Genomic DNA, 26,770 nt, shown 5'->3' on the forward strand with positions numbered 1-26,770 from the left:
TAGAAATTTATTGAAGGTATTTCTACAAATATAGTTGAGAGTATATCATCATCAGTACTTAGGTTTATGAAATGAAAATTTTTCATATGTATAATTATTTTGTATTTTTGTTTTCATTAAATTACATACTCTTCAAATTTTAATTAATTTAAGTTTGAAAATTCATCTAATATACAACGTGAATCCATTAAGTTATTATATGATGTAAACGATAATATCGTAGATCGAAGTACACACATGTGTATAAGGGGATGATATACATAGAGATTTAGGATAGTGTGTGTTTTCATCAGCACGTGGCAATCAAGTAGCGTATGGAATCGCAGCGGTATGAGTGCGGTTGGGCCATATTGAGTGTTGTGGCTGGTTTGAAGTTTGCATGGTGTATAGAGTAACAAGCTGCCACCGTCCAATATTTATGTTGGAAAGTGAAAAGAGAAAAGGTTTATAAGCTAGAAATTGCTAGAGAAGAGAATTGGAATATGTATATATACTCGATAGAATCAAAAATTTGCTTGTATATAAATTTTTTTACTCTCTGATTTTATCATATATTGACAACCCTTTTGTAAATTGTTTATTTTATAACCATACACCAATATTAATTATAAACTTTAACAGTGTAAAAAATCATTATTAGTAATTACATAAAAAAATAATAATAAAGAATTATTAGTAATAATTAATTATTACTAATTAGTAGTAATAAATTATTACTAATAATTCTTGATGATTATTTTTTTTTTGTCGGTTAATGACATTCAATTTAATTATTGATTGATATTTACTACACTCGATACAATTTTATATTACAATTATATAAACAGGTAATATTAAAAAAAATTGAAGCTTATTAAAAAGTAAGTTAAAGATAAATTTTTGTTAAAGATATATTTTATAAATGTATATCTATTTATTCATTTGTTTTTAAATTTTAATACGGTTCATTCTTTTGGCACCCGAAGTAAATGCCACAATTATGGAAATGATATTGGAACATTTGATGAAACAGATGATCCAGTGAAAGTGACAGTAATCATGTTGGCATTGTAACAAATTTTAAAACGTCCAAAAATGAAAAAAACAATTAATCAACAACAAAATCAATTACAATATCAACAAAGCTGCTCATGAGCTCCGATTTTCTCCGCAAACTGCAGAAGTAGAATTTCGAAGAAAAATCAGAATGAAGCGAAGATTTATTTATTCCAATTGACTCCGAGTTTTCCCGATTTGGGTCCGCATTTTCTCCGGCTTTCTTCGACAGCTTTGTTGATTCTGTAACTGATTTTGTTGTTGACAATTTTTTTTTTCATCTTTGAACGTTTTAAAATTTTTTCTAATCTCCATGATTTTGTGAATGATCTTGTAGTTGAGAAATTGTTTTTTTTATTCTTGAACGTTTTAACACTTGCTCCAATCTGACTATAATTTCTGTCACTTCCACGAGGTCTAGACTTGCTTGATCAAATTTTCCAAATATTTCCATAATTTTGCCATCCTTGATTTCCATAATCATAATTTAATATCATAATATGTAAGAATACATAATATATATTGATGAGAACATTCGATTAATATTTACGTTGATACTCTGAGACCCAGTTCAAAAAATCTCCCACGAAAATAGACCAAATACACATCAAATTTTCATAAAATAATAATAATAATATCTATATGAGAATTTGATGTGTATTTGGTCGTTTTTCGTGGTTTATATGAGATTTTTTTTAACTGGGAGCATTTTCAAAAGACCAAAAATTAAAAAATCATTCATTTATGAAAATTAGACAGTTTTCAAAATCCCCGAATGTAGTGATGTATATCATACAAAATAATTGTCAAACTTTTTAAAAACGACTTTTCAGTTGAATCAAAATTGTTACATGATTTCTCGTTTTGTCATTTGACCATCATTTCCAAGTATATATCACGTTGACACTGAACTGAAGTTATAGCTTTTTATGTTACTGTTAAATTTATATTATAATATATAGTAATATTACTATCAGGCGTAACAAGTGATATATGATAGGTTTAGGTTTAGTTCTATTGAGTTTCATATGAGGCTACTAACCTCTAATACATGTGACACATATAATATTATATGTTCAATGTATAATATTATTTATAAAAGTGTAGATATATGTATTCACTTTTTAAATATAATTTAGTAAAGTTTTATATATTCATATTTATCATTAAAATAAGTTACGATAGGTTCAATTAAGCATCTGTTACCAATATAATGGACATTGAAAAGGCAATTATAATGGCTATTTTATGAATAAAGTCCATGAATGTCCACCTGATCACAGGCTCTTCCAATTTTAAGTTTAAAAGTTCAGAAGAGAATTATAGTGTAATATACATATACATATTTGTTCAAAAGCAATATTATCACCGTGATAGTGACCATAGAGAGTGAACACATTAAAGCTACTCAGATCCTATGCCAAACGTAGAGTATATATACATATAGAAAATAGGAAGAGAGTAGTCCAGTGCAGCATTAATGTGCCAGAGATTTATGTCGTATATTTCAGAATGAAATTTCAGTGTACATGAGCTTGGGATAGTATCATATCGCAGAAGGCCTTTTCAGAGTATGGCATATTGTCATTGCATCTCTTTCTAACTATCGTTAAAGGAAACTGAAGAGTAATTATAGAGGCTTGTTCACTCTGATATTCACTATAAACTTCCATAACTGATTCACCCCTTTTACTCTTTTTTTTTTTTTTTAATTTTATTTTAACCTTTCTTCTAGGCTCTATATGACCTCTTTATTTTTTATAATGCTGCATATGGTATATCACGTATTTATTCCTTGTGCACTTAATTAAATATGTATTAATGGACTGAGTGTATTTCGATGTTTGAATTTAATCAAACCTTTATGGATTTATATATGAGTTTTCATTTTAAATTTATTGACTTTTTAAAACACTTATTTCACATCTATATATTTATTCGATGAATTTTTTTAATGTAATACAAATTTTTTTATCAGTATGTTGAATAAACTTTTTTAATAATGGAAAATTAAATTAAAATTTCATTACGATTTTTAGTGTTTGTAATATATTTTTTTTAATTTGCAATAATTGTCAATTTTAAAAATTTTTTGTCACTGTAAAATTTAATATATCGATGTGAACAACCACAAAATTGTTTTTTAAATTTTTTAAATTAAATTTTACAATAATATGAATTTAATTTTTCAAATTTTTATTAATATAATTATCAAATATGTAATTATTGTATTATCATGATAATATAAAATAATATAATTTAATAAAATTTTCAACAATTTATATCAAATTTTACGCTTTTAATTTATAAATGAAAAAAATATTTTTTATTACCGTATATTATAATATATAACATAAACCTTGTAGTATGAGTAAGAGAAAAAAAAATTGCTCCATCCTCTTCAAGATGAAAAGAAAGAAAAAAATAAAAATATTAACAGGCAATAACGCATCAATGTATGCAAAATGTATAGGGGCTGTAGCGAAATTGCTTAAACTATAAAAAGGAGCGGTGAATGTAGATACAAAGTTTCCTGGGATACAAGTCTTTAAGACTTTCTAGCAGCTTATTTTCTTGAATATACTTTTTGTGATATATATATATATATATATATCTGTGCTTGAAGGTATCGACCCTAGGGGTTAACCCTGAAAGATAATACACCATAGCCAAATGGCCTACAATTGTATTCTTCACCTGCAACAATTTTGTAAACAATAAAATAAAACATTTATATTTTCTAATAACGCCTTTTTCTTTGCTTCAACTTTAGCCGCAACTGTAAGATATTTGCTTTCTGTAATAAAATCTGTATAGTGTTCTCATGAGACTTGATGCAAGGTTATATATATATGCTATATTTTGCGGAAGGTTAAATACTATACCGTAAAAGATTTTTCGCAAGTAAAGATACTATATCTCCCAGTGTTAAAAAGCAAAAAAAAAAGTATATTAAACAATGTCAAAATTAGAAATAAATAAATAAATAAATAATAAAAAAACTCAAATAAAACTAGAATAGAAAAAGAGTTTAAAGAAAAAAAAAAATTAATAAAAATTAATAAAAAAGTGTTGAGCGAATCGACCACCATAGTAATGATAACTTTGGTGAGATAATGACTAGTAGAATGGATATGCTTTTTAAAATAAGACCAATCAAAAAGATATATACTGTTGAAATGGTATAAAAAAAAAAATATATATATAAAAATATAATAAAAATATTTTTAAAAAATAAAAGGCAAGTTTTAAGGGGTTTCGCTTGGTTGAATATAATCTAATTATTATTGGTGAAAATGATCATAGTAATTATGGTCAGAGACCATCACTCGTATATCCTATCTGTTTGTTACAGACCGCGTTTCACTATTGAAAATATATATATATATATATAAGAACAGAGAATTCATCTAGGGCCAAATGAAAAGGCGTGTAGACTATTTCAGCAAATTTTTTTATTTTTATATACAAGTTATTATTTTTATTTTGCTGTTATTCTGTCTTTCATCTCTAATGGCCTGTTAATTCCATTTCAAGGACTTGAAATTACTTATTACTTACAGAAAAAAATAAAACACACATGCACACATATACACAACTCAAGATATAAAAAAAATTCTATTAATTAAATTCAAGATTAATTTATAGTTGAGTGCATCAAGATATTAATTGAATTAATTAAATTGAATGGTGATTAAATTATCAAGATTAGATAAGTTACAATCTATATATAATAAAAATTGAATGGCAAGTTTATTGGACTGTTCTCAAAAACCGTTCGACCAATTTACATAAAAAATTCACATGAAAATTTTCTGGTACCCTTGAAAGATTGTACAATTTTTTCATCAACAAATAGTCAAAATATATGATAATTCTGTAATTGCAGAGGAACTCAATTATATCAATTATTTTTTATTGATTATTTATGTTGATTAATCACGAAGGATCAGCAAAATTTATCACACAAATAAGTCTGCATTTTAACCAACCCAAAAATATATCCATCTGTAATTATGATAGATCATTATGATAGTTGTTTTATTAATATTTTTAATTGTATATAATTGCATTATACACAATAGCTAAATACATACATATGCAAAGAAATTGTATTCTCCTTGGTAACGCAAAATTTTACCGTTATCATCGTTATCACCCTCGGGCGTCCTCGTTATCGTTTCTTATCGTTAACAACATCACCACCATCTCGTTATCGCTTGTAATCGTCCTCACAGCACACTCGATGTTCTCATTTTCGTATGCGATCCTTGATCATTAATTATCTCTATCGGGCGGCTCAATCCCTCTTCTATACACCTATACACTTTTACATATATCTTTATATCTTCTATATCAAAACTTTGTCATTATCATTTTAGTAATTACCACTGTTCGTATATATACAATATTTATGTTATTCATATATACATACACATATTCAATGTATACTATCTTTTTAGTTATCATAGAAAAGATCGCTTCCGTAACTACGATGCAAAAGCACTCAACCACGACTACACGCATACCTCTATATTGTTTGACCTTTCATGCTAAACATGATAAGAAAAAAATACAAAAAAATAAATAAATATTCATCATCGTTTCGTGACTCATGACTTGTATTTTACAATATATATAATTGACATTCATTTACTTGTTTATTGAAAATCTATTTTTTTTTTTTTTTATATATATTGTTGCTAATAATTATAGAAAATTATAATAATTGTCTTTTTTTTTATATTTTTTAATATTTATTTGAACTATGGGAAGATTTTAGTTTCATGCCAAACGAGGTTATACATGTATAGAAAATATAAGTTTTGTTGGTTGAGTAACGGTTAAATATCTAATAGGTTTTTGTAGAGATATATACACAAGTCTTGGCTAAATTGCTCCAACAAAATTAAATGTAAATGTCATCGTAAATCTTATAATTTCACTCGGAAAATAATGGGTAAATATATATTATTGAAATATTAAAATATTTGAAAAAAAAAAGTGAATGTTTTTTTTTTTTAAAGTAATTTTACTGTAAAACTAACAAGGCTGTAAATATAAAAGATCATTATTCGATTGATTGATATGACAATCAAAGCTTTTTTATATTTTCATTATTTTTAATTTGATTTAATTTATTTTTATTCGTTAGAAGTCATTAATATTCATGAGTCTTGATTTAATTGCTAATACCATGTGTAAAACGAAAAAATAACGAGAAAAAAAAATAAAATAAATGTCCCATGTTCAGAAGTTTCTTGAGTGCTGTTTGAAGGGTACAAGGGGACTTGGACACATGCTGGGTTACCAAGAAGGACCATACAGTTATTAATTGCTGTGTCCAAGTCATTGGTTAATTCGCCCGATGTTGTCGACATCAGGTAAACGAAAATGTTTCTCTTTTAAAATTTTCATTTTGTTACCTGGAAAATTATTTTCTTCATTTTCATCAAGGTTTCACATTCATTGTTTACACTGTCAATAATAATATTTAAAATTTTTCATCACTATTCAATTTTGCTTTGAGAAAGTTTTTTTGTTATGTGTGTATTATTGAAATACAATGACTAGATAGGTCAATAATAAAATAGTAATTTAAGAATAATACTTTCTCTAAAATTTAATTATATTAATTTAATAATAAACAATTGTATTTACAAGATAAAAAACATTATTAAACAATAGAATTATTTTTTAAATCATTCATATATTCCAATAATCTCATGAAAATTTTTATATTGATAATTTTATGGTGATTTAACTTTTCTTCTCACGATAATATTTTCATAAAAAAAAGTCTGAAAAAAGTATTGGTATTGAATAAGCAAGAAATGATAATTAAAATCATAAAATTTTTAATTAAAATTATATTAACACTAAAAAAAGATAAAAATAAAAAGTTAGCAAATTGTTTATAAAACACGGAAAATATAATAAAATTAAAATTAAATTGTATTAAATATTTTAATCTTACAATTGTTCCATTGAAAAAAAAAACCTTAATTAATAATTGTCTATTGATTTTTTGTTACAGATAACTGATAAAAAAAAAAGTGGTACTTGACCACGGTATTACAAAAAAAATCACGTCTATAGTGACGTGAAGTAAAAATAACGATAAACAAAAGAAAAAAAAAAAAAAAAGGATATTCTATTCCTTGTGACACATTGACGGTGTGGGCTCTTGAAGCCCGCCCATATAAATTGGCCAAACTGGCGAGCGCTTTAACTGCTGGTATGAACCCTCACCATCCAGGTCATACAGGTGCTTATCCACATCATACATCATTATCAAGTAGTCCACATCATCCTGGTCCTGGTGGACCACATCACAGTGGATATGTAACTGGTGGTAGTGGAGGTGGAGGTGGTGGAGGTGGTGGTAGTAATAGTGGTGGTAACAATAGTGCTGGTAGTGGTAGTACATCAACACCAGATTTACCAAGTCCACATTCACCACCAAGTCATTCTGGTCAAACAGATCCTGGTACACCCTATGGTTCATTATCAGGAACACCTGGTATGGGAACCAATGGCCATCATCATAGTGGTGGTAATATGATGAATGACAATCCACAACATTCAGTACACACACATCCACATTTACCTGGACATCCGGCATATCCACCTGTTAATCATAACAACAATTGTACATTGAAGGTGAGTTTAAATTGTTATATTTATTAATTATAGTAATACTTTATTTTTTCTCTTCTCCTTTGTACATATTTATTTTCAATTTTTAAATACAAAACCTGGGATCGATATAAATTTTTTTTTTTAACGTACATTCATTTTTAAGTATATACCTTGACTGTATATAGACTCGAGTCATATGGCCACAATATAATAATTATATTCATGTCTTGTATTGAACACGGTCAAAAATACTATAGCCAATAAATATCATTTTTATTATTCACATATAAAACTACATGTAATTTTGCTATAAACAGTTATAAAGGTATTTTTTTTTGTTTCGTTTATGTATTCAGAATATATAAAAAAATATATAAATTATTTCTCTGATTGTTTGTTTATACTTTTGACAAATGTCTATTTCAATATCAAGACATAATTCTTGTTTTTTTTATGAAAAAATTTATCAAATTATTATAAAAATAGAAATAATAATTAGAAAAATGAAAATAGAGTAAAAAAAGAAAACAGATAAATACTGTCACTGACACTTGGTGACTTGGGCAATGTCAGGTCAAATTTTTAAGTTATAAAAAGCGTGTGAAACAACAACATCATGATGTAGGAAAAAAAAAAAAGTTAAATACCTATACAATTTCGCATACTATAAAGTCAGATTATCTTGCATCATCGTGGTGTTATTGAGGAAACTGCGCAGAGTAGAGAATTGTATGTTAGGTGCCCGCGCATTACACCTAGAATATGGCATACACTTTCTAAGCACGTGGCTGCTGTAAAACTCTTTTAAACAGTGAAAGCGCTTTTATATAAAGCGGAAGTTGTCGGTTATTTTGTATTCTTGTAAAATTTTTATATTTACAAATTTCATGGTGTTTTTTTTTCTACTTTTTTTTTTTATTAAACATGGATATCTAGTCTAGAGTTACAAAAAAAAAAACTATAAAAATAATGTCGTAGATTTCTAAGAATCATTTGATGTATATCTGGTTTATGTTTTTCAAGAATTTTACTATTTAAAATATTTTTTAAAATAATAAATGTCAAACTAGGGTGTAACTAATGCAGACATATGCATTAGGTATACTTAAAATCCAAATTGACATATACAGTCACACTTGATTTTCCATAATGACAATATGTTGAAGTGTATTTAAAAAAATTGCAAATAGAAAATGATGAGATGAGTAAAAAAAAAATAAATAAGAAGATGAGTGAATAAAAAAAAAAAAAAGAAATTCATAAAAAAAAAAAATTAAGATGAAGGATCTGAAGGCCCTATCCAGTCAAGAATTCCATGGGTATTATCTGGCTACGTGACCCTCACTTAGCTCGCCATTGACAAACGTATAACAATATGGGTATTTACCATGGAGGAATATAATTGAATGGCCCATGAGAGGCGGAGAGGTCAAAGAATAAAGAAAGGTATATAGAGAAACACAAGAGTCGAATACAATGTTGGTGTATATGGGTATGACAAAGACCATCATCTGAAATGTTTGATTGTATATAACTATGTGATTATATATGTGTTGGTTTGTATATGAAAACCCCTCTCTGGCTTCCCTTTCTAGTTTGATACGTCAGTTCCCCAATACACAAGTTTCTCATTTTTTTTTTTTTTCATCTCTTTTTCTCTCTTTTAATTTTTTTTTCTCATCATTCTATCTTACTCTATCACATTGAATCTTTCTTTATGCCAAGCCTCAGTTTGGTCCTTTCTAACCCCATAATTTTTTCAATGTTTTATCCTTTTTTTTTCTTGTTATTTCTCATCGTTGTTGCTTCTTTATCCCCACTATAAAAATTCACCATAGATATATGAATGTGTATGGTGTATGTATGTATATATATGTGCATACAAAACCATGGGGAAGGAACAACACATCGGGGTGCCTGAACCCAGAAAGCCCGCAAGGCATTTAGAGGGGCCCCAAAGCAATCCGACGGACCCCGACCAGTCAGTTGGGTCCTGACTTCGGTCGGGGCTGGTTCGTGTTTTCTTGTTTTTTCAGCTGTATATAAAATTTCAATATACTTGAATCTTGCTATACTGTGTGTTACAAAAAAAAAAAAGATATATATTTGTGTATAAGTCTGTTTTATTCAACCTAATTTTGCACTCAACAAACCAGCTGCCCTCGTTGTCTGATATTCATTCTTTCTACTGTGCACAGTTCTTGAATATCATGGCATAGTTTTTTTATTTTCTTATTCAACTAAAATCATTTTAATAATTATTTGAGTTAATGTGCAATTTAAAAAATTATGTGTCAGTGGTTATTGTATATTTAATTTGTGAGAGTGTGTTATTAACAAGTAAAGCAAAATTTCAAAAGTGAAATTTTTTATTTTTGGAATATTTGTGGTTGTTTCAAGTTGTGTGCTCTCAGTGAAAGTGACAAATATCTTTTATTGTATCAATTGTATGATTAATTTATATTAAATCATTGTTGTATTTTGATTTTTTTAAATTTTATGATATTTGTGAAAAATCGTCATATACGTACATAAGACTCATGGAGATTCATCACACGTTTAACCACAGCGCCATCGCGCGAATGAATCAAATGAAGTGTTTTCCCGGCGACACACACGTAAGACGACCTAAACAAGAAACATATTCGTCTGACTGTTCAACAGAGATGGATAATCAAATGAGGAGGAGGATAAAATACGAGGGGGTGGGAGATATATTTATTAAGGTGAGGTAGGGGAATAGAATTATTTACTGCGATCTTGGATTGGATTACCGACGCAACAAAACTGACAATTTCCAGGACAATTTTTTCTTTAATCATTTCTATTATTTTTTTTTTATCATAAATTCATGATAATAAGCAATCAATAATTTCAAAATCATTGAGGTTGTGATTTTTTTTTGTGAGAGTTAATTTTATTCATTAAAAAAAAACTTAAATCAATTTAAAAAAATTAATTAGATCGACCAAATTTTTGAGAGTGACATGACCTTTTTTGGCTTTCTATGCGTGACCGTTTCAAACGATTGCCCAAAAAATAAATTGATTTTTGCGTTAAAAGACAAGGATGAGTGAATCCATTTGAAAACAATTTATTCGTTCAGCCACCTATAACATTCTTTATTAAAAAAAAATTTTTTAAAAATCCATCAAGACAATTATCCTATTCCATCTGAATTCGCAGTAATCAATTTTACACATTTGAGAGTTTTTGCAAATGAAAAAAAAAGCAAATAATGATAATAATCGTTTCTTCGATATTAATAGGCGGGTGATCAGCCTTTCCAGGATTCTCCTCCTCCTCATTGTATATGTTGATGATGCAAGATTCTGGAAACTCAATCATCTAAACCTGCTAAAAGCAATTAACTGAGAACTTGAATCATTATACATCCATTCGTCTATTAATTTATTTTAATACATTTTGTTTTTAAAAAATCATCATAACAATTGTAATACATCCAATTGGTTTTTTTTTTTTTTTTTAAATAATTTTTTTAAATTATTTATTTTTCAGCGAGAACGTGGACAACCAGGACCAATAACGATTCAAGAATGTGCGGGTTGTGGTCTCAAAATTCTAGAAAGATGGTTACTATTTGCAGTGGATCGTTACTGGCATAATAATTGTTTAAAGTGTTCTGTATGTCAGATACTATTAGCCGATATGGGATCATGTTTTTCAAAAGATGGTCATGTACTTTGCAGAAATGACTACGCCAAGTAAGAACAAACAAAATTATTATTAAAATTTAAAATTAAATTTTATTTATATCTTTAATATTAATTGTTAATTATTTTTTATAATTTTATAATATATTTAATAATTCAAAGTGTCAAAAATTTGATTTTGCAAATTGACAATTATTTAATTAGTGTCTACTTTACTGAAAGTATTCTTCATCTAATTTAAATATAATTAAAACGAAAATAGATGTATCAGGCTATATATTTAATTCATTTTAGAATAATTGAAAAAAAAAATTTAACATATATATGTCATGATGTTGACTGCCAACTGGCATTGTTAGTTAATTTATTTAAAATTGATTGTCAATTTAAAGTTGATTCGAACCAAATAACCAATCTATCAAGTTTGTTTCTAATGGAGACTCATCAAAATGTATGATTTTTTTTTTTCTTCTATTTATTATAAACGATTTATATCGTATGGTAACAGTAGGTAATCACTAGGGACTGTTTTAAATTTAGAGGATTCGAGGTCAGAGCGTTATTTAATGAGAAACAGACGCCGACATAGTTGAATCCAACCGCCCGGAATAGATCAACGTTAGTCTCGGACGGTAAAGATGACTAAAAAATTTTCTACTGTTTTTTTTTTTTAATTCTTTTAACATTTTGGTACTCTGCTATTCGTCCGTCGGATACATTCTGTATATTATGCCAACTATATATTCAACTAAACTCAGTCTTTCAATATTTTGTTGCTTCGTTACCAAACAAACCATGTTAAGAGCCAATTACCCAAAAAACCACTAACATTTTTTTTTTTTTTAACAAAAATAATTCAGTTTCTCCTGACAATTTTTCACCCCATTTCTCCCTCACACACACACACACATACACACACGCACCTGCCATATTTCTCTCTTTTTTTCTCTTTTACTTTGTTTCATTTTTACTTCTTCTTTTTAGTCCTCTTCAGATGCTTCTTATTCTTTTACGACTACTCCTCGTTGGCTCTTCAACGATGGAAAAATAAAATTCTCTAAGGAACAACGGTTTCTTTTAGCCTTAAGCAGAATATCTTCTTGACACTGGCTTGAATCGAAACGACGAATTTAAATATTCTTCATGTTTGAGGGGCGAAGAAAGGAAGCGAGAGGATTTAAATTTTCAAACTGAGTCAAAAAAAAAAAGAATTTAAATTTGGAATGTTACGATAGCTGATTTTGACGAAAGAAAAAAAAAAAAAACGATTTGTCTTACAATTTCCCACATGGCCTATATTTTTTAAAACACTTTTTTACGTAGACGTAAGCCTACTAGTATTTTTTTTTTTTTTTTATCAATCAAATAAAAACTTGGTGAATTATAAAAATATATTTTTCAAAACAAAATCATTAAATATTTAATTTAATGAATTTAAAAATTCAAAAAAATCTCAACTATAATACAAATCAATTTCTTTACTAGATAATTATATTCTTTTTTGAAAAAGTACCACAAATACCAAGAAACACTTTAAAAAAGCAACATGTTTTTTTTTTTTTGAATATTTTTTTTATTTTTTAACCAAAGTATGGGTTGGAAAAAAACATCATAGCTGTGAGAAAAACACAGTGTTAGAAGCATGATGAAGATAAAAAAAAAAAAATAGCAGACGACTCTGGATGAAATAGTGCGAGTGTTCGAATGAGGGTTGTTGTTGGTGGTGGTAGAGAGAAGAGACTGAAGCGAATGGCTCGTTTCTTTTGGATTCAAGGAATGTTTCAATCAGTTTGATTGAAGGGCTGAGCTACGGCAAGAGGGTAAACTCGATTTACCAGCATGTAGGGTGATGCCAAAGAGAAGAAGGAGGATGACGAGAATGAGTATAGAAGTTGGTGGTGGTATAGAGAAATATACCTATATAGAGAATGTTTAAATTGAGAGGGAAGAAATTTTAGGTACAGAGGAGAAAAAGGTATACGTGGCATAGGGGATATCCCTGCGGTAGTTCGCGGGAGGAAAGGGATAAAATGTGGAGAGATGGTTGAATTGGGCTGGGATAATACATAACGTTGACTGTTGAAGGGGGTGGAGGATTGGTGGGGTGCCACAATCACCGGGATGCGTCCAATCACCCTGCCATCCTCTCACCAGTATTTCGGCTGCACGGATGGCGATTGTGTGTAGTTGAAAGAGGGTAGGGTGGTTGTAATGCCGGCTGATGTGGGAGTATGTCGAAGAGAAAAAGAGGAAAATACATGTGATGCAAGATGATGTAGAGGAAAATGCATTTGTGTGTGCATCTATTCTGTATATATAGACGAATATTTATACTAAAGACGAAAAAGGAGAAGGAGCTCGAGCGACTGATGAATTGAAGAGGAAGGTTGATGATGTATGCGGTAGATTTGTGTCTCCATATACATATACAGGAGACATACATATGTATACATCGAATGAATAGTTATAGATGATGTAGACATGTGTGTGTTGGTCGTTGCACGCGGACAAGACGAAGACGAGAGCCAATCATCGCAGGAGCTTTTCACTGAAGCGCGCCTGTCCGACGGCCCAATGTCGCAGTTCATATTCACGGTTCCACTTTTGGCCTAGATGTGCAATCAGACCTGCTTTCGACTTTAAATTTCTTCTTCTGTATATGTATGTATGTTTCTATGTATGCATATATATATCTACAATTTACTTACTTACTCCCTCACTCATTCCATCTTCATCTCATACTACGGCAAATACTCAACGTCGACAACGTTTTCACCCTTCTGGCCGAATACCAAATTTCAGCAATTTGGTAGGTGGGTTAGGTACTTTGTTGAATCAACATGATTGAGCTTGACGCGCGACGAGGCACGAAGACTTGGCCTCGCCTCGTTGAAGAACCAAGGATGAGGAAGTGTCTCGTGATTTGCTTACTACTTTGTCTCTCTCTTTATCTATAACATGTCTTTTATTATTATTTTTTTTTGTTTTTATTTTACTTTTAAAGCTACCTTTTATAAAAGACAGTTTACCCAAAAATTTTATATATATATATATCAAAGTGCTGAAAGGGTTTTTCAATTCACCACTTGATGCTGATTTTCTGATAGTGATATAGGTATTTTTTTTTCTGTCGATTTTTACATGTATAGTTCTTATTTTAGTGGTTTTTTTTTGTAAGAGACTCGTGAAATTCTAGACAGTGTGGAGTCGATATGGCGCCAATCTGACGCGAATGCTTCTTTCCATATTCCCAGAAGGCAACTTGCGAGATTTCTTAAAATGCTTTTTGGCATTTTTGTCACGAAAAATTTCTGTATATATATATATTTGTGGCTTTTTGTTTTTATTTTTTTTTCTTCACTCTATACTTTCTTTAAATCAAACTTGAAACTTATGACCTGATTTTTAATCGACAGTGAAATCATTACTGACCTCGTGACAAATGAAAAGAATATATATTTAAAAAAAAAAAAAAAGTTTAGAAAGAACAATTAAAAAAAATAGGGTTCTTTAATGACAAGTCGTCACGCAAAATAAATAAAAAAAAAATAAAAGTACTTTGCCACAAATAACAATAGAAATGACCCTTTTGTAATGTCTCTTTTTTATTTCTTTTTTAACCTACGGAAATTGGGTTGTGGGAATATGTAAAAGTTATCAGTGTCGTGTAGATTTGTAGCATGTAATATTGACTTGAATTTGTGAAGAAAAAAATAGAGGCAAGAAGTGAATATGTTAGTTGAAAAAGAAAGAAGTGAAAAATATAGGTGGTTTTGTTGTGAAAGAGGGTGGTAACGTTAGCGATAAGGGGTTCATTAGAAGCAGTTTATTACAGCCTTTGAAGTTTCTTGCGTGTTACCGTTAAGTTTCTCGATATCTTATAATATCTTGGTCTAATCTCATGAGGAGAGGTTAATTGCTACCTCCACCCACTTTCAACCTTCATACAATTTCTTATTTTTTTTTCCAATTCTACCATGAATAATATATTTTTTTTCAACTTGCAAATATTATAAAAAAAAAAAAAATATATGAATACTCAAAAACATTTGTCAAGCAAATAGAAAATATAATTTTTTTTTTATAATATTAATAAAATATTGTTTTTTCAAATATTCTTTAATAAAAAAAATTCCTCTTTCTTGATCAAACAAAAAAAAAAATATTATACAAGATGAATAAAACAAAAATAATATTAATAAAATTTTATTTTCTGGAAAATTAAATCTAAACATTTGTGGTACAAGTCAAACATAAACTTCAACCTCACGTATAGCATTTTGGTAATATATTTTTTTTTGGTTTGAATAAGGTTAACTGTACACACATGATTCATTTTGCAGTATTAAATAGATTTTACACATAGCCAATAGTTAACAGCCATGCTGAGATTAAATATATTATCAACTGTTGACATTACTAAGTTAATATATTGAATAATGTTTAGATCTCATATTTACCAATTTAAAACATGATCAAAGACCCTAAACACACTCACTCACCATCAATAATTTGTCATATTATTAAATGAAAATAATCTACAATTTTTTTTTTCACTTATTGAATAATATTTGGCTACACATGTAAAAAGATTTTCAAATATGTAATAAATCATAAAAACATGTATATATATTTTTTTTTCTTCATAAAAATACCTATAAACAGTGGCTGTTTTTGTGTTTGCTTCGTCTAGACAGTACAGTTGATGAGATTTAAAGACAGTCTAATTTTCTTACATGTTTTTTGTATTTTATTTTGGTACATGTTGCGTTTGTCATCAACAGAATATTATAGGGTATTCACAACTTTCTCTCTCTTCATTACGTTGACAGAATAGTTTCTTTGATTTTAATAATAGATTTTGTACTTAAACATAAAATTCATGTATATATCATAAATTATAACATAGTCTGCACTAAATAATATAAACTATAAATATGTATTTTTGATTTTTTACACGTGGAGAAAATTTGATATTACTGCATTTACAAAAACATGCATTTTATGATGCAACTATGAGCCTCTTTACACCTCACCCTCTTGAAAATAAGTATAGAGTGTAGAAATATTTTTCCTTGAAAATTTAATTATCTACAAATTAAAACGAATGACTTTTTTAAATTTTTAATTAGTTTTCAAGTTATTGGCGTGTAAATGAATCAAAAGCAATTTCTTTTGTTAATTTTATTAATTTCATGCATGCATACACATCTGACTTGATGAGTTTATTAAAACACTTGTTTTTTGATCTTACAAATTTTAAATACCTGGTCTATGAGTTTATTTAATGTACTCCATGCCAAATAATCAGACACCTGTCTATAAAAACTACGAAAGTATAATAGTGCATATTTTTCGAAAAATTCGATGATCATCAAGAATGTTTTGAATATTTCCAATACAAAAATAAAAAATACAAGTGAGAATTCATCTGTATATCGAGAAGAGGTGGTTGCTAGAACAATAAATACAACAGTTAAATTGGTGCAAATAAAAATTTGCTGTATTTTGCTCCTTTGACTGTCGGTTGTTGAGACAGAGGGATGTTTGGGGAGATAAAAAAATACCTTTGGTGTACCTGGTGAAATGTAACTCGGGTGTGGCACGTACGTTAAAAAAAAAAAAAAAATAGAATTAAATAAAAAACAGATAATCCCTGTGAAAAAAAAAAAAAAAATTAGAGCTCGTATCCATCGACAAACATACACATATGTTCACACTGATAGTACATCTCATACTCTTCAACATTATTTTTGCCTCTTGCTGGACCAAACTTTATACCAGAAGAGCGTCCAATGACGCCAGGCAATTACTCCAAAGCATCCTCTTCTATTTCCTCTTTTTATCTCTCTTTCTGTTTTCTCTCCATTGCAATTATTGCCAGGGCCATCCTTTGTTTTCCACTAATTGAAAAATACTCGTGAGCTCCGACACACAAGCCACCAATACAGAGATGAGCCCGCGGAACTTTATCGGTTTGTCGGTATCCATCAAAGACGTGTATTAAACTGACAGTCAACGTATTTAAAAAATAAAAAAATAAATAAAAAATACCAGTAAAGAAAAAAATAATATAAAAATAGTATAAATGTATAGAACAAAACTTATTTTTGTGGATGAAACGTGACAATTCTATTATGTTCTCAATTGTTTTTTTTTTATATCACTTTGATTTATAAAAAAAAAAAAAACATTTATTTATATATTTTTTGTTTTATCAACGCAATACTCTTTTGTTAATTTATTTTTTAATGAGTTTTTTGGAGAATTCAGTTGCGTTTGAATTTAATTCGCTTAGGCAATATACGATTTCCATTTTAATTTTATTTTTATGTATTTTTTTTTGATTCTTGAAAAGAGGATATACACGATTATTTTCATATTTGTGTTAGGCAATGAGGTTTGGAATTATTCATGGTTGACTGATGATTGGAAAAAGCAAACTCAAATTTTTCGATGTGGAATGAATTTTGTAAATTCATTGTTTTTAGATTTTTTTTTTTTTTTAATTATTTTTTATTTGTTTGTTCATTTAACTGTAATAGTATTTGGCTGATTAATTAAACAGAATAATTTAAAAAATTATTTAAATATAAATTTAAAAATAATGATAATTGTTTAACAAAGTTAAATGTAATATTTAATTTATCTTGTTTTTATTGATATTTATTTGGATAATATTTATCTACGTCATTTCTATTTTCATCAAACTCGGATATTTGAAAATTCTCTTTGCCTGCAGTTTTTTTTTTTTTTTTACAATGTTATCTTTTTTCTTCTCTTTTATCCGTGTAAATATCGTATAAATACCAATCACTAGGCGTCAGAAGGTAAAAAGAGAAATCGAAAGAGAAAAAAGATAAATAGTTTAGCTGAAAAAAATTTTAAAAAAATCAGCAGGTGCTTTTTTTTCCAACACTCTCTCTCACCTACTCATAACCATTTTGTCTGTGTTAACGTTTCTACACTCGTCATTTATTTCAACATTTTCATTTTTTTTTTTTGTTCTTTTAGCCTTGTCTTTTTCGCATATACCTCATGCACTACCGCAAGGCCAGTTTGCCACTCTCGTTTCGCTCCATGAATTTTAATCCGTGCGTTAGAAAAAAAAAAATAAAAATAATACTATGTCTACGTATATTTAATATATTATTTCAAGCTATCTATAATTGAGAAATATAAACTAGACCATTAGTCAAAATAAAATAATGAATATATATAATTCAGAGAAAATTTAAAATAAAATTGTTAAAACATTTTTATTATTCTTCAAACACATACGCAAAAAACCTTGGATTATTTTTATCTAAATTCCCTTAAAAACCAATACGACAATACAAGTAATTTGCGTGAATAAACATAAGAACTTTTTAATATAAATTTACATAATAAACACAAATTAATCTATATTATTTTTTTACTATATTATTCATTTTCAAACCAAACTAATTTTTTTTTAAATAAAAAATATAAAACGACTCTTCTTTAGTTAGTAATTTTTCTTTCACCAAACAATTTTATTTGATAATTATTGACGTATATTATTAAATTATTATTAGGCTAATTTGATATTGAATTTTTTAAATTTTCTTTTCTACCTGTTTTACAAGAGTTAAATGAAAAAAAAAAATAATAAATATAATATTTAAAAAAAGTAACTGTCGTAATAATCTTATTACCCGTGGCTGCGAGCGGCATAGTAAATACTGAATATGCGAATTATTCACGGTGTAAAAGTGAGTATATGTTGGGGTGTGTTGGCTGTACTACTTGGCAGGGGTTGTAGCGTTTACCCAACCTAATAACCACGATCAGACGTCGTCGTAATGTGTACCTAATATATCAGATTACTAAACCGTGACTAGAATAATCTCAATAACCACACTGCATTACTCAAAAAAATATTTAAAAATCATCTTTAAATTATTCTTGCAATAACACCATATTAAAATTCATTTTTAATGTTATCAATCATTTTATATTCAATTTTGCCCTTAACTTCTCCTTCACAAAGTTTGATAAAACAAAAATTATATCTAATAAAATGTTGATATATTTTTTTTGGTTTTTATTTAAATCATAAAATAGGTTTTCAATTGGAAAACAATCAGAATCTGCAGCTTCTTCCTCCTCCACGCCGATTGCACAGAGTAAATTCGAAAATTTGATTTCCTCAGTTTAGATCTAACTCAGATCGAGTTTTTATATTTGTTTCATGCAACGATATATGAAGAGAAGTGTAAAGAAGCTGGTTATAATTGTTTTGGAGCTCAGTTATTTTCAGATAACGACCATATCACGATGAAAATACCAGTTCTCGTCCGATCACTGAAGTCAAGCATCGTTGAGCGTGGTTAGTACTTGGATGGGTGACCGCTTGGGAACACCACGTGTCGTTATCTTTTTGCTTTTTTTTTCATAATTTGTTTTATCATTTAAAATTTTGGGGAAAAGTCCAGGGGAAAAATGAAAGCAAGTCGAAAGAAGAAACAATCATTTAGTAATTAAAAAGAAGTAAAACAATTTTATTCTATTAATGAAACAAGAAAGAAAAAAATGTAAAAATTTGCAGATTATTAGTTAGAAAAAAATTGTAATATAAAATTCAAAAGCTGGTTTTGTAAATGTTTAATAACTTAAAATTGTTCATCTTACGTGAAAAATAATTGAAAAATAAAAATAATAAATAAATAAATATAACATCAGCAAAATCCTGTGAAGAGTTAAAGGGCAAGTAAAAAAAATATTGCCACTTTTCTGAAAAGATTCAGCATTTAATAAAACGTAAAAGACCAAGTCTTGATGGGTTATTGTTATTTAGCTGGTATACCATAGTACAAACAGGGTAGTAAGAAAAGGTAGCAAAAAAAAAAAAGGAAAAAAAAGTAGTATCAATGTGCCATTTGTATCATAAAATGCCGTTCTTTCAGACTATTATTGTTAGCAATAAAAAGAAGAAGAAAAAAAAAATGGGCCAGATGAACAAGTTAATCAAACAATGTAAAATATAATTTATGAAAAATATTTTGTTCACTTTTATTAGTTATATATATTGCTTGACGATAAACTTCACAGTCTCATTATTTTTTTTTCTTTTCCATTTTATATTTTTCTTTTGTTCTTTTTTTTTTTTTGATAATATCGTCTTTTAGTTTCTCTTTGATTCTCTGTTTATCTTCCACTCTGAACTTCATTGAATCAACCACCTTGGCCCCGTGATTTGCACCCTTAATTACTCGCTATACAGATACACAGTTGTGTGTCTTATTTTATTCTCAGTAATTGCTTATTAAATTTATAATGAGAAGCTCAATGAGAAGAGTGTATGTACTCTGTTTATTGCTGTTATTGTACTTTATCTCTTTCTACATGAAATACATGATCAATATATTTTTATTTAATTTGTTATCATTATTTTTTTGATGAGCTTAAAAAGAAAAGGATCAATTCGTAAAATAAGAAGGTGATTGCTAAAGGGAAGAAAAGTTGAGAATTGGGGGAGAGAGTTGTTTTGCCACCGCAAAGATAAAAAGAAAGAAAGTATAATAAAGAATAAAAAGAAATAAGAAAGAAAAAGAGAGAAAATTTTATATTCTTTACCTTGTTCAACAGAATTGTTTTCCTGTTACCGTGAAAATATGCCAAGAGCGATCTTGCTGGGTAATTGGATTATTAATTAGATTGTTAATGAGACAGATTCCCGGAGATGAGAGAAACTGAAGAATAAAGAGGAATGCAACTAACCTACATAACACAAAACTCTAAGAATACAACACAATAAAAATATAATAACAAAAGATTTTTTAATTAACTTTTTATTTAAAAAAGAAATTTAAAATTTAAAATTAATTTCTTCTTTATTTATTTATTACTTTTTTTTTATATAACAATAATAACTATTTTAACCTTTTTAATAACATTATAAAAAATAAGATTTGTTAATAGTTAAAAATTTAATTTATATATCTTGAATATATCATTAAAATTTGAAAAAAAGAAGAAAAAAAAAAAACTAATTATTTTAGTAAATTCATTGAGATGTAATTACTTTCGTGCCTTGTGGCAATTTAATTACCTTGAATGAAAATAAAAGTAAATAAATACAATTGTTAAGTAACAAATAAATTGTAGTTTTTCTTGAATATTATTTTAAACGATTTTTAAATTTAATTTTCAACTTGTATTTTGGGTGAATAGTTGATAATTTTTGCATATTATTATGAGCTTAAATTCTTTTATATAATTTATATGAAAAAATAGTTACTTTTTAAAAGTCACAGCTAAATAATTGTAAGTTCCAAGTGAATCGGGAGTTCAACTCTATATGTCTCATGTATTTTTAGTTTTTTATCATAACCTTTAGTATGAATATATCGATTAATGTTTAAGAAAAATAAAAAAATTGAATTTTCGAACGCTTAACAATACCACAAAGCAACAAATACGACAACTTTGAAGCCCTAGATATAAGAAACAAGAAAGTATAAATGAAATGACAAAATAAAAACAAATCAAAAATATTAATTGTGTAATATTGGATTTGTAATTGGAATTTGTGTCCATTGCAGATTTCATTTAGCTTTTTTCTATTATTATATTTTTTTATTTTATTTTTCAAAATTTAATCAAGTGTTTATTTATTTATATACTTTTTTTTTAACGTATGAATTGAAATTTTAAGTGCATATAAAAAAAAAGTATATAGTGGACATCAGGCGGCTTAGTAGGTGAAAAAGCATTAACAGTCTCTCAACATGCAAATTGGACTCTAAAGACTTTCAAAGCTCTCTTCTTCTTTCACGTTGATTGGACGATTATATAATCCTTTAAACCGTTTGATACGTTTGAAGACCGCATTAAAATTATATATTCAATATCAAAATTACACTTTTTATCTTTACTTGTTTACAAGTTGATATCTCTTTCTCTTAAATTTTTTTCACATTTACTAGCCTACTAGTATTGTTTTCGCTATATGAATTTAAACAAATGATGTCTCCCGAAATAATGTACATGAAAAGTATGTGCTAGAACCAAATTAAACATTAGGAAAAGTACTAGAACCAAAAATAGAATTTAAACAGTTTCACTGATTTTTTATTTTATTTGTATTATCTTCTCTGTAAAATTTTTTATTTTAATTTGGTCAGGAGTTATTGAAAATATTTTTAACTAATAATTTAATTATTCATATTATTTTTTATCAAGAAAAAACGATGCACGCATGCGTCAAAATTTCTTTGCTTGATCGGTAAAATGGTTTTTTACATTATTACACACCTCAAAAAAAAACATTTATAAATAAAATAGTTTTGAAAAAATATTTTTGTTCAGTTAAAAAAAAGAACTAAAGAAGATATTACAATTTATTTTTTTATATTTGTATTAATTTGTTACTTGAACGAATCTAATGAAAATATTTATAATCTTGAAACATAATCTCAAATTGTTTGGTTAAAATCGTGATGTATGTATTTGATGATGTTTATGGATTTATTATTTCCAAAATATATTTTGTTTTTATTGAATATTCAATTCAATATTCAAAAAATAGAAAATATGTATAGATAAATCATAATCAGTTAGTTGAAACTTCCAAATATCAAGCGACCTTGTGGTTGAGTAAGCAAGCGCCGTGATTACGGTGCTTGTAGTCAATAGATCGAACCTTATTAATTGTAAATTGGAAATTTTTTTAAAATAAATCATTTTTATGAACTGTATACAGAAGGTGTGTAGCGCTGCTTTCGAGCTTCGCACATATAATGTAACGTAAAACATTTGGAGATGGGGATTTCATAACACAATATCATCGGTAAAAATTGAATGAATATGTGGCAAATACTTTCTGGCAAAGAACGAGTGACGATAACCTCTATCCTGGTTCTATGCTAGAAGGTATTTGCCCCATACCCCCCATAGTTTTTGCAAATAAACAAATTTATAAAATTGTAACACATATACATTAATTTTTTCTTGTTTTTAATTTAATAATTTTAATAACTCAATTTCTTTTGATAAAAATATTTAAAAAAATGACAAAATAAATATTGCAAAAAACGATAATAATTATTCTTTTTCTTTTTTATATCGTGAAAAAAGATACATGTATTTACATAGTAATTTTATTTTTAATTGAAAGTTTGTTGTTTTGATTTGGATAAAATTTGTCCCTATTCATAATTGCAATATAAAATAACTAGTCTTCCTTATCAGTCAGACACATTTTACCCTTTTTCCTCTGTATTTTTTCCCCTTTAGCATATTATCTTTGGGTCACAGTAACAAGCATTCAAATATGGCTCATTCATGATAAAACTCTCCCTTTCTTTACTTGTATTTTACTCAAAATAAAATTAAATATTGTAAACATAATTTATTTATTTTCTATTTTTTCACTAAAACACATTTATCAACAAATTTTGTGATATGATTTTATAAGTTACACTATTCAATACTTAATTCGAATTGTTTTAATGATTTTATTCAATTTACATGATTCAACTTTCTATTCAAATTAATTTAAAAAAATAAAAAGCTTCAATAAAAATGCCATATATGGGTGGATATTTTTTAAAATATGTAATCATATTCGTGCACTAAAAGTTTTATAAAAATAAAAAAATATTTATCTGTACAAATAAATTAATTTATATTTATTTGAGCGGAATCAAGTATTGATATACAAATAAATAAATTATATTCAATCAAAAATTATAATAACTTTTGAATGCTAATTAATTAATTATTGAAACAATTATTATCAAAGTATAATAACCATTTGATTCAAATACAATTTATTTGTAGTAAATAAATTCCTATTTTAAATGTTGAAAAGAATTTTCTTTTAACAAAAAATTATTTATTTGTTAAAGTCTAAACTCAAACGTTTATTTATTATTTTTGAAAGCAAAAACTATTTTTTTTAAATTATAATTTGAATAAATACTTACAATAAACTTCATTACATAAATGAATGGTTAAAAATAAATGATTCATTTTTTTTTTTCAAATATATTTATGAGATTATGATGATGCTAATAAAAGCTTGCTGAAATATTAAATTATATTAATAGTAAAAATTTATTATAGTATATTATTATAAATTAAAAATAGAAAAAAATACTTCAATAAAATATTCTCCTGGTCATTGGTTTTATCTATATCTATTTTCATGTTACTACATGATTTTGAATTTTATGATTAAATGGGCCCTCAATATTATTTACCTATAAAAATCAAATTTTATTTCCCTACTCTTTTTAAATTTCGAGTTTATAAAATCAAAAATTAGAATATTCATTGTGTTTAGAATGTATATATATAGATAAAATAATGTAGCTTGTGTGCTGAGATAAAAGAGGGTCGTTAGTTTTTTGGATAAGGGCAAAAAAATAAAAAAGGTTTTTGTATAACATTGAAAATACAGATAGACGATAGTGAGTGAATGCGTGTGGGCAAATGAGGGATGTAGTATCGTACATATCATATGAACCTATACAAGATAAAATAAAGAAAATAGAAAGAGTCAAAATATAAAACAGTCAAGAGATTATTACGAAGAAAAATATGCCTGAGGCAAACGTTGACGAACCTCAGTGTGACACACACACGACGACTTTAATCCTCTTCTCGTCTCCTTTATTTTTCGTCAAATATAATCACTATCCCTCTAGGACTCCTCTCTGTCTTTTCCCTATACTCTTCATCTAAAATTTAACGAGCAAAACTCCACCATGGTCCTACAATTTTGAAGCTTTTTGTTATGGTTGATCCAGAAAAGCACCGTGCAAAATTAAGAAAAAAAAATTATCAATTTGGTTTTAAATTCAAAATAAACTTTATGATTCCATGCCAGGTGTTGACATTGAAAAATAAATTGGTAATAAACAAAATAAAAAAAACTTCATATATATTTATTTCAAGTATATATATGTAGTCGATGTAAAGTTAGCTTTATATATATTTGAATTGGCAAAAAAATAAAAATATATTTTACAATATACGTGAACTGACCGCACATAGCCACGTCGACGGTTTGCCGGTCAATGTATATATATTGTGCACTGCACGCTTCTCACGAATCGATAAATTGAAAAGCCCCAAGTCGTGCTACGACTAACTAATTTTATATCGTGTTGATGGCACGCGTCCCACGTTTCACATGTTCCTCTTTTTTTTCCTTTTTTTCCTACACCTAAATTTATCATTTTTATCTTTTTTTTTTTATTCATTTTTTAATCTCAAATCATGTAATATTATTAAACCAAGATAGTTTGAGAAAATTTATTGACAAAAATAATAAAAAATTTGAAAAATTTTCTAAATAAATTTACTATCCAAGTAAATTTTAATTGTAATGAAAAAAAAATATAAAATAAATTATTTTCGGAGATTAAAAGATAATAAATTTTATAATTGTTAAAATTCACTTAAATTTGTATTAATAGTATAAAAAGATAATTGAGTTTTTTAATAATATGATGACTCTTTTAAAAGAGATAGAATTGTATATGAAAAGATGTACATAGTCCAAACGACATTGTCAATTGCAAATTGCAATTTTGTTGTGAGATCATTATAAAATACATAATGCTTTCAAACTAGGGGACAGTTAAACTTTCCTCATTCTCTTCGTTCTCCTTATTCTCTTTATTTCTTCTTATTTACCCCCTCAGGTTAGGTTGTGATAAAGGGGTTTTATCTGAGAGAGAAATGAGAAAGAGAATATACCTCCTTTTGCTACTAGCATAGTCGTCATATACATATAACCCACTACCTCTATTTCACCACTGAGGGGGAGGTTTAGTCTCTGTACGAAGCAGTGCCTCGTTAAAAGTTTCTAGCAACGCGTATTCTTAATATTCTGAGCGCGGACACGCCGTCATTAAAATTATAACCAGTCTCTCTTTTTTTTTTCTTTCTCCCGTTTTTGCATCATCCCCATTTTTTCACCCCATTCAGGTTGACTCTTTTTACCCTTATTTAATTTATCTCTCTCTCGTGCACGTAATGCAGTTTAATTCAACAAAGTCACCAAAAGTTTTTTTCAAAAAAACAACATAATCACACAATAATTGTATGCAGTTGTATGCATACAACAATTATTATCATCATTACTTTTTTATTTATAAATACGGTATGTATATTTTGTTTTATCGAATTGAAAACTTATCATGAAAAAAAATAAAAATCGCCATCCTCTTTTAATTTATATTTTACATTGAAAGATTCGGTTTGATAATTACGTGAATCTCACTCAAACAGATACAATTGTCTAGAACTATGTGGAACATTTGCTACAGCAATCTATCCAGAAATTTAAAAAACTTTTGCCTCTAAATATTCATATATATTTGCTCAATTTATCGATAAAAATTGTTTTAAAAAAATGTTATAATACTTATGTACACAATAAA

At 27.4% G+C, this 26,770-nt stretch overlaps 1 protein-coding gene and 1 non-coding gene across 2 annotated transcripts in view; both read left to right on the forward strand.

The window, feature by feature from the left end:
* LOC122851807 (LIM/homeobox protein Lhx3-like) overlaps nt 1–26,770 on the forward strand; it is a 77,757-nt gene that overhangs the window by 39,132 nt on the left and 11,855 nt on the right. The window contains exons 2-3 of the mRNA XM_044151272.1: nt 7,073–7,698; nt 11,197–11,402. Coding sequence (XP_044007207.1) covers nt 7,276–7,698; nt 11,197–11,402 — 629 coding nt within the window. The 5' untranslated portion in view covers nt 7,073–7,275. The remainder of the gene's footprint in view (nt 1–7,072; nt 7,699–11,196; nt 11,403–26,770) is intronic.
* Nucleotides 19,635–19,753, forward strand: LOC122853587. Its single transcript, XR_006373924.1, has one exon. It is a non-coding gene; the product is annotated as a 5S ribosomal RNA (ribosomal RNA).

The sequence above is a fragment of the Aphidius gifuensis genome, linkage group LG3, assembly GCF_014905175.1.
Source record: "Aphidius gifuensis isolate YNYX2018 linkage group LG3, ASM1490517v1, whole genome shotgun sequence".
In the NCBI taxonomy this organism is placed as follows: Eukaryota; Metazoa; Arthropoda; class Insecta; order Hymenoptera; family Braconidae; genus Aphidius; species Aphidius gifuensis.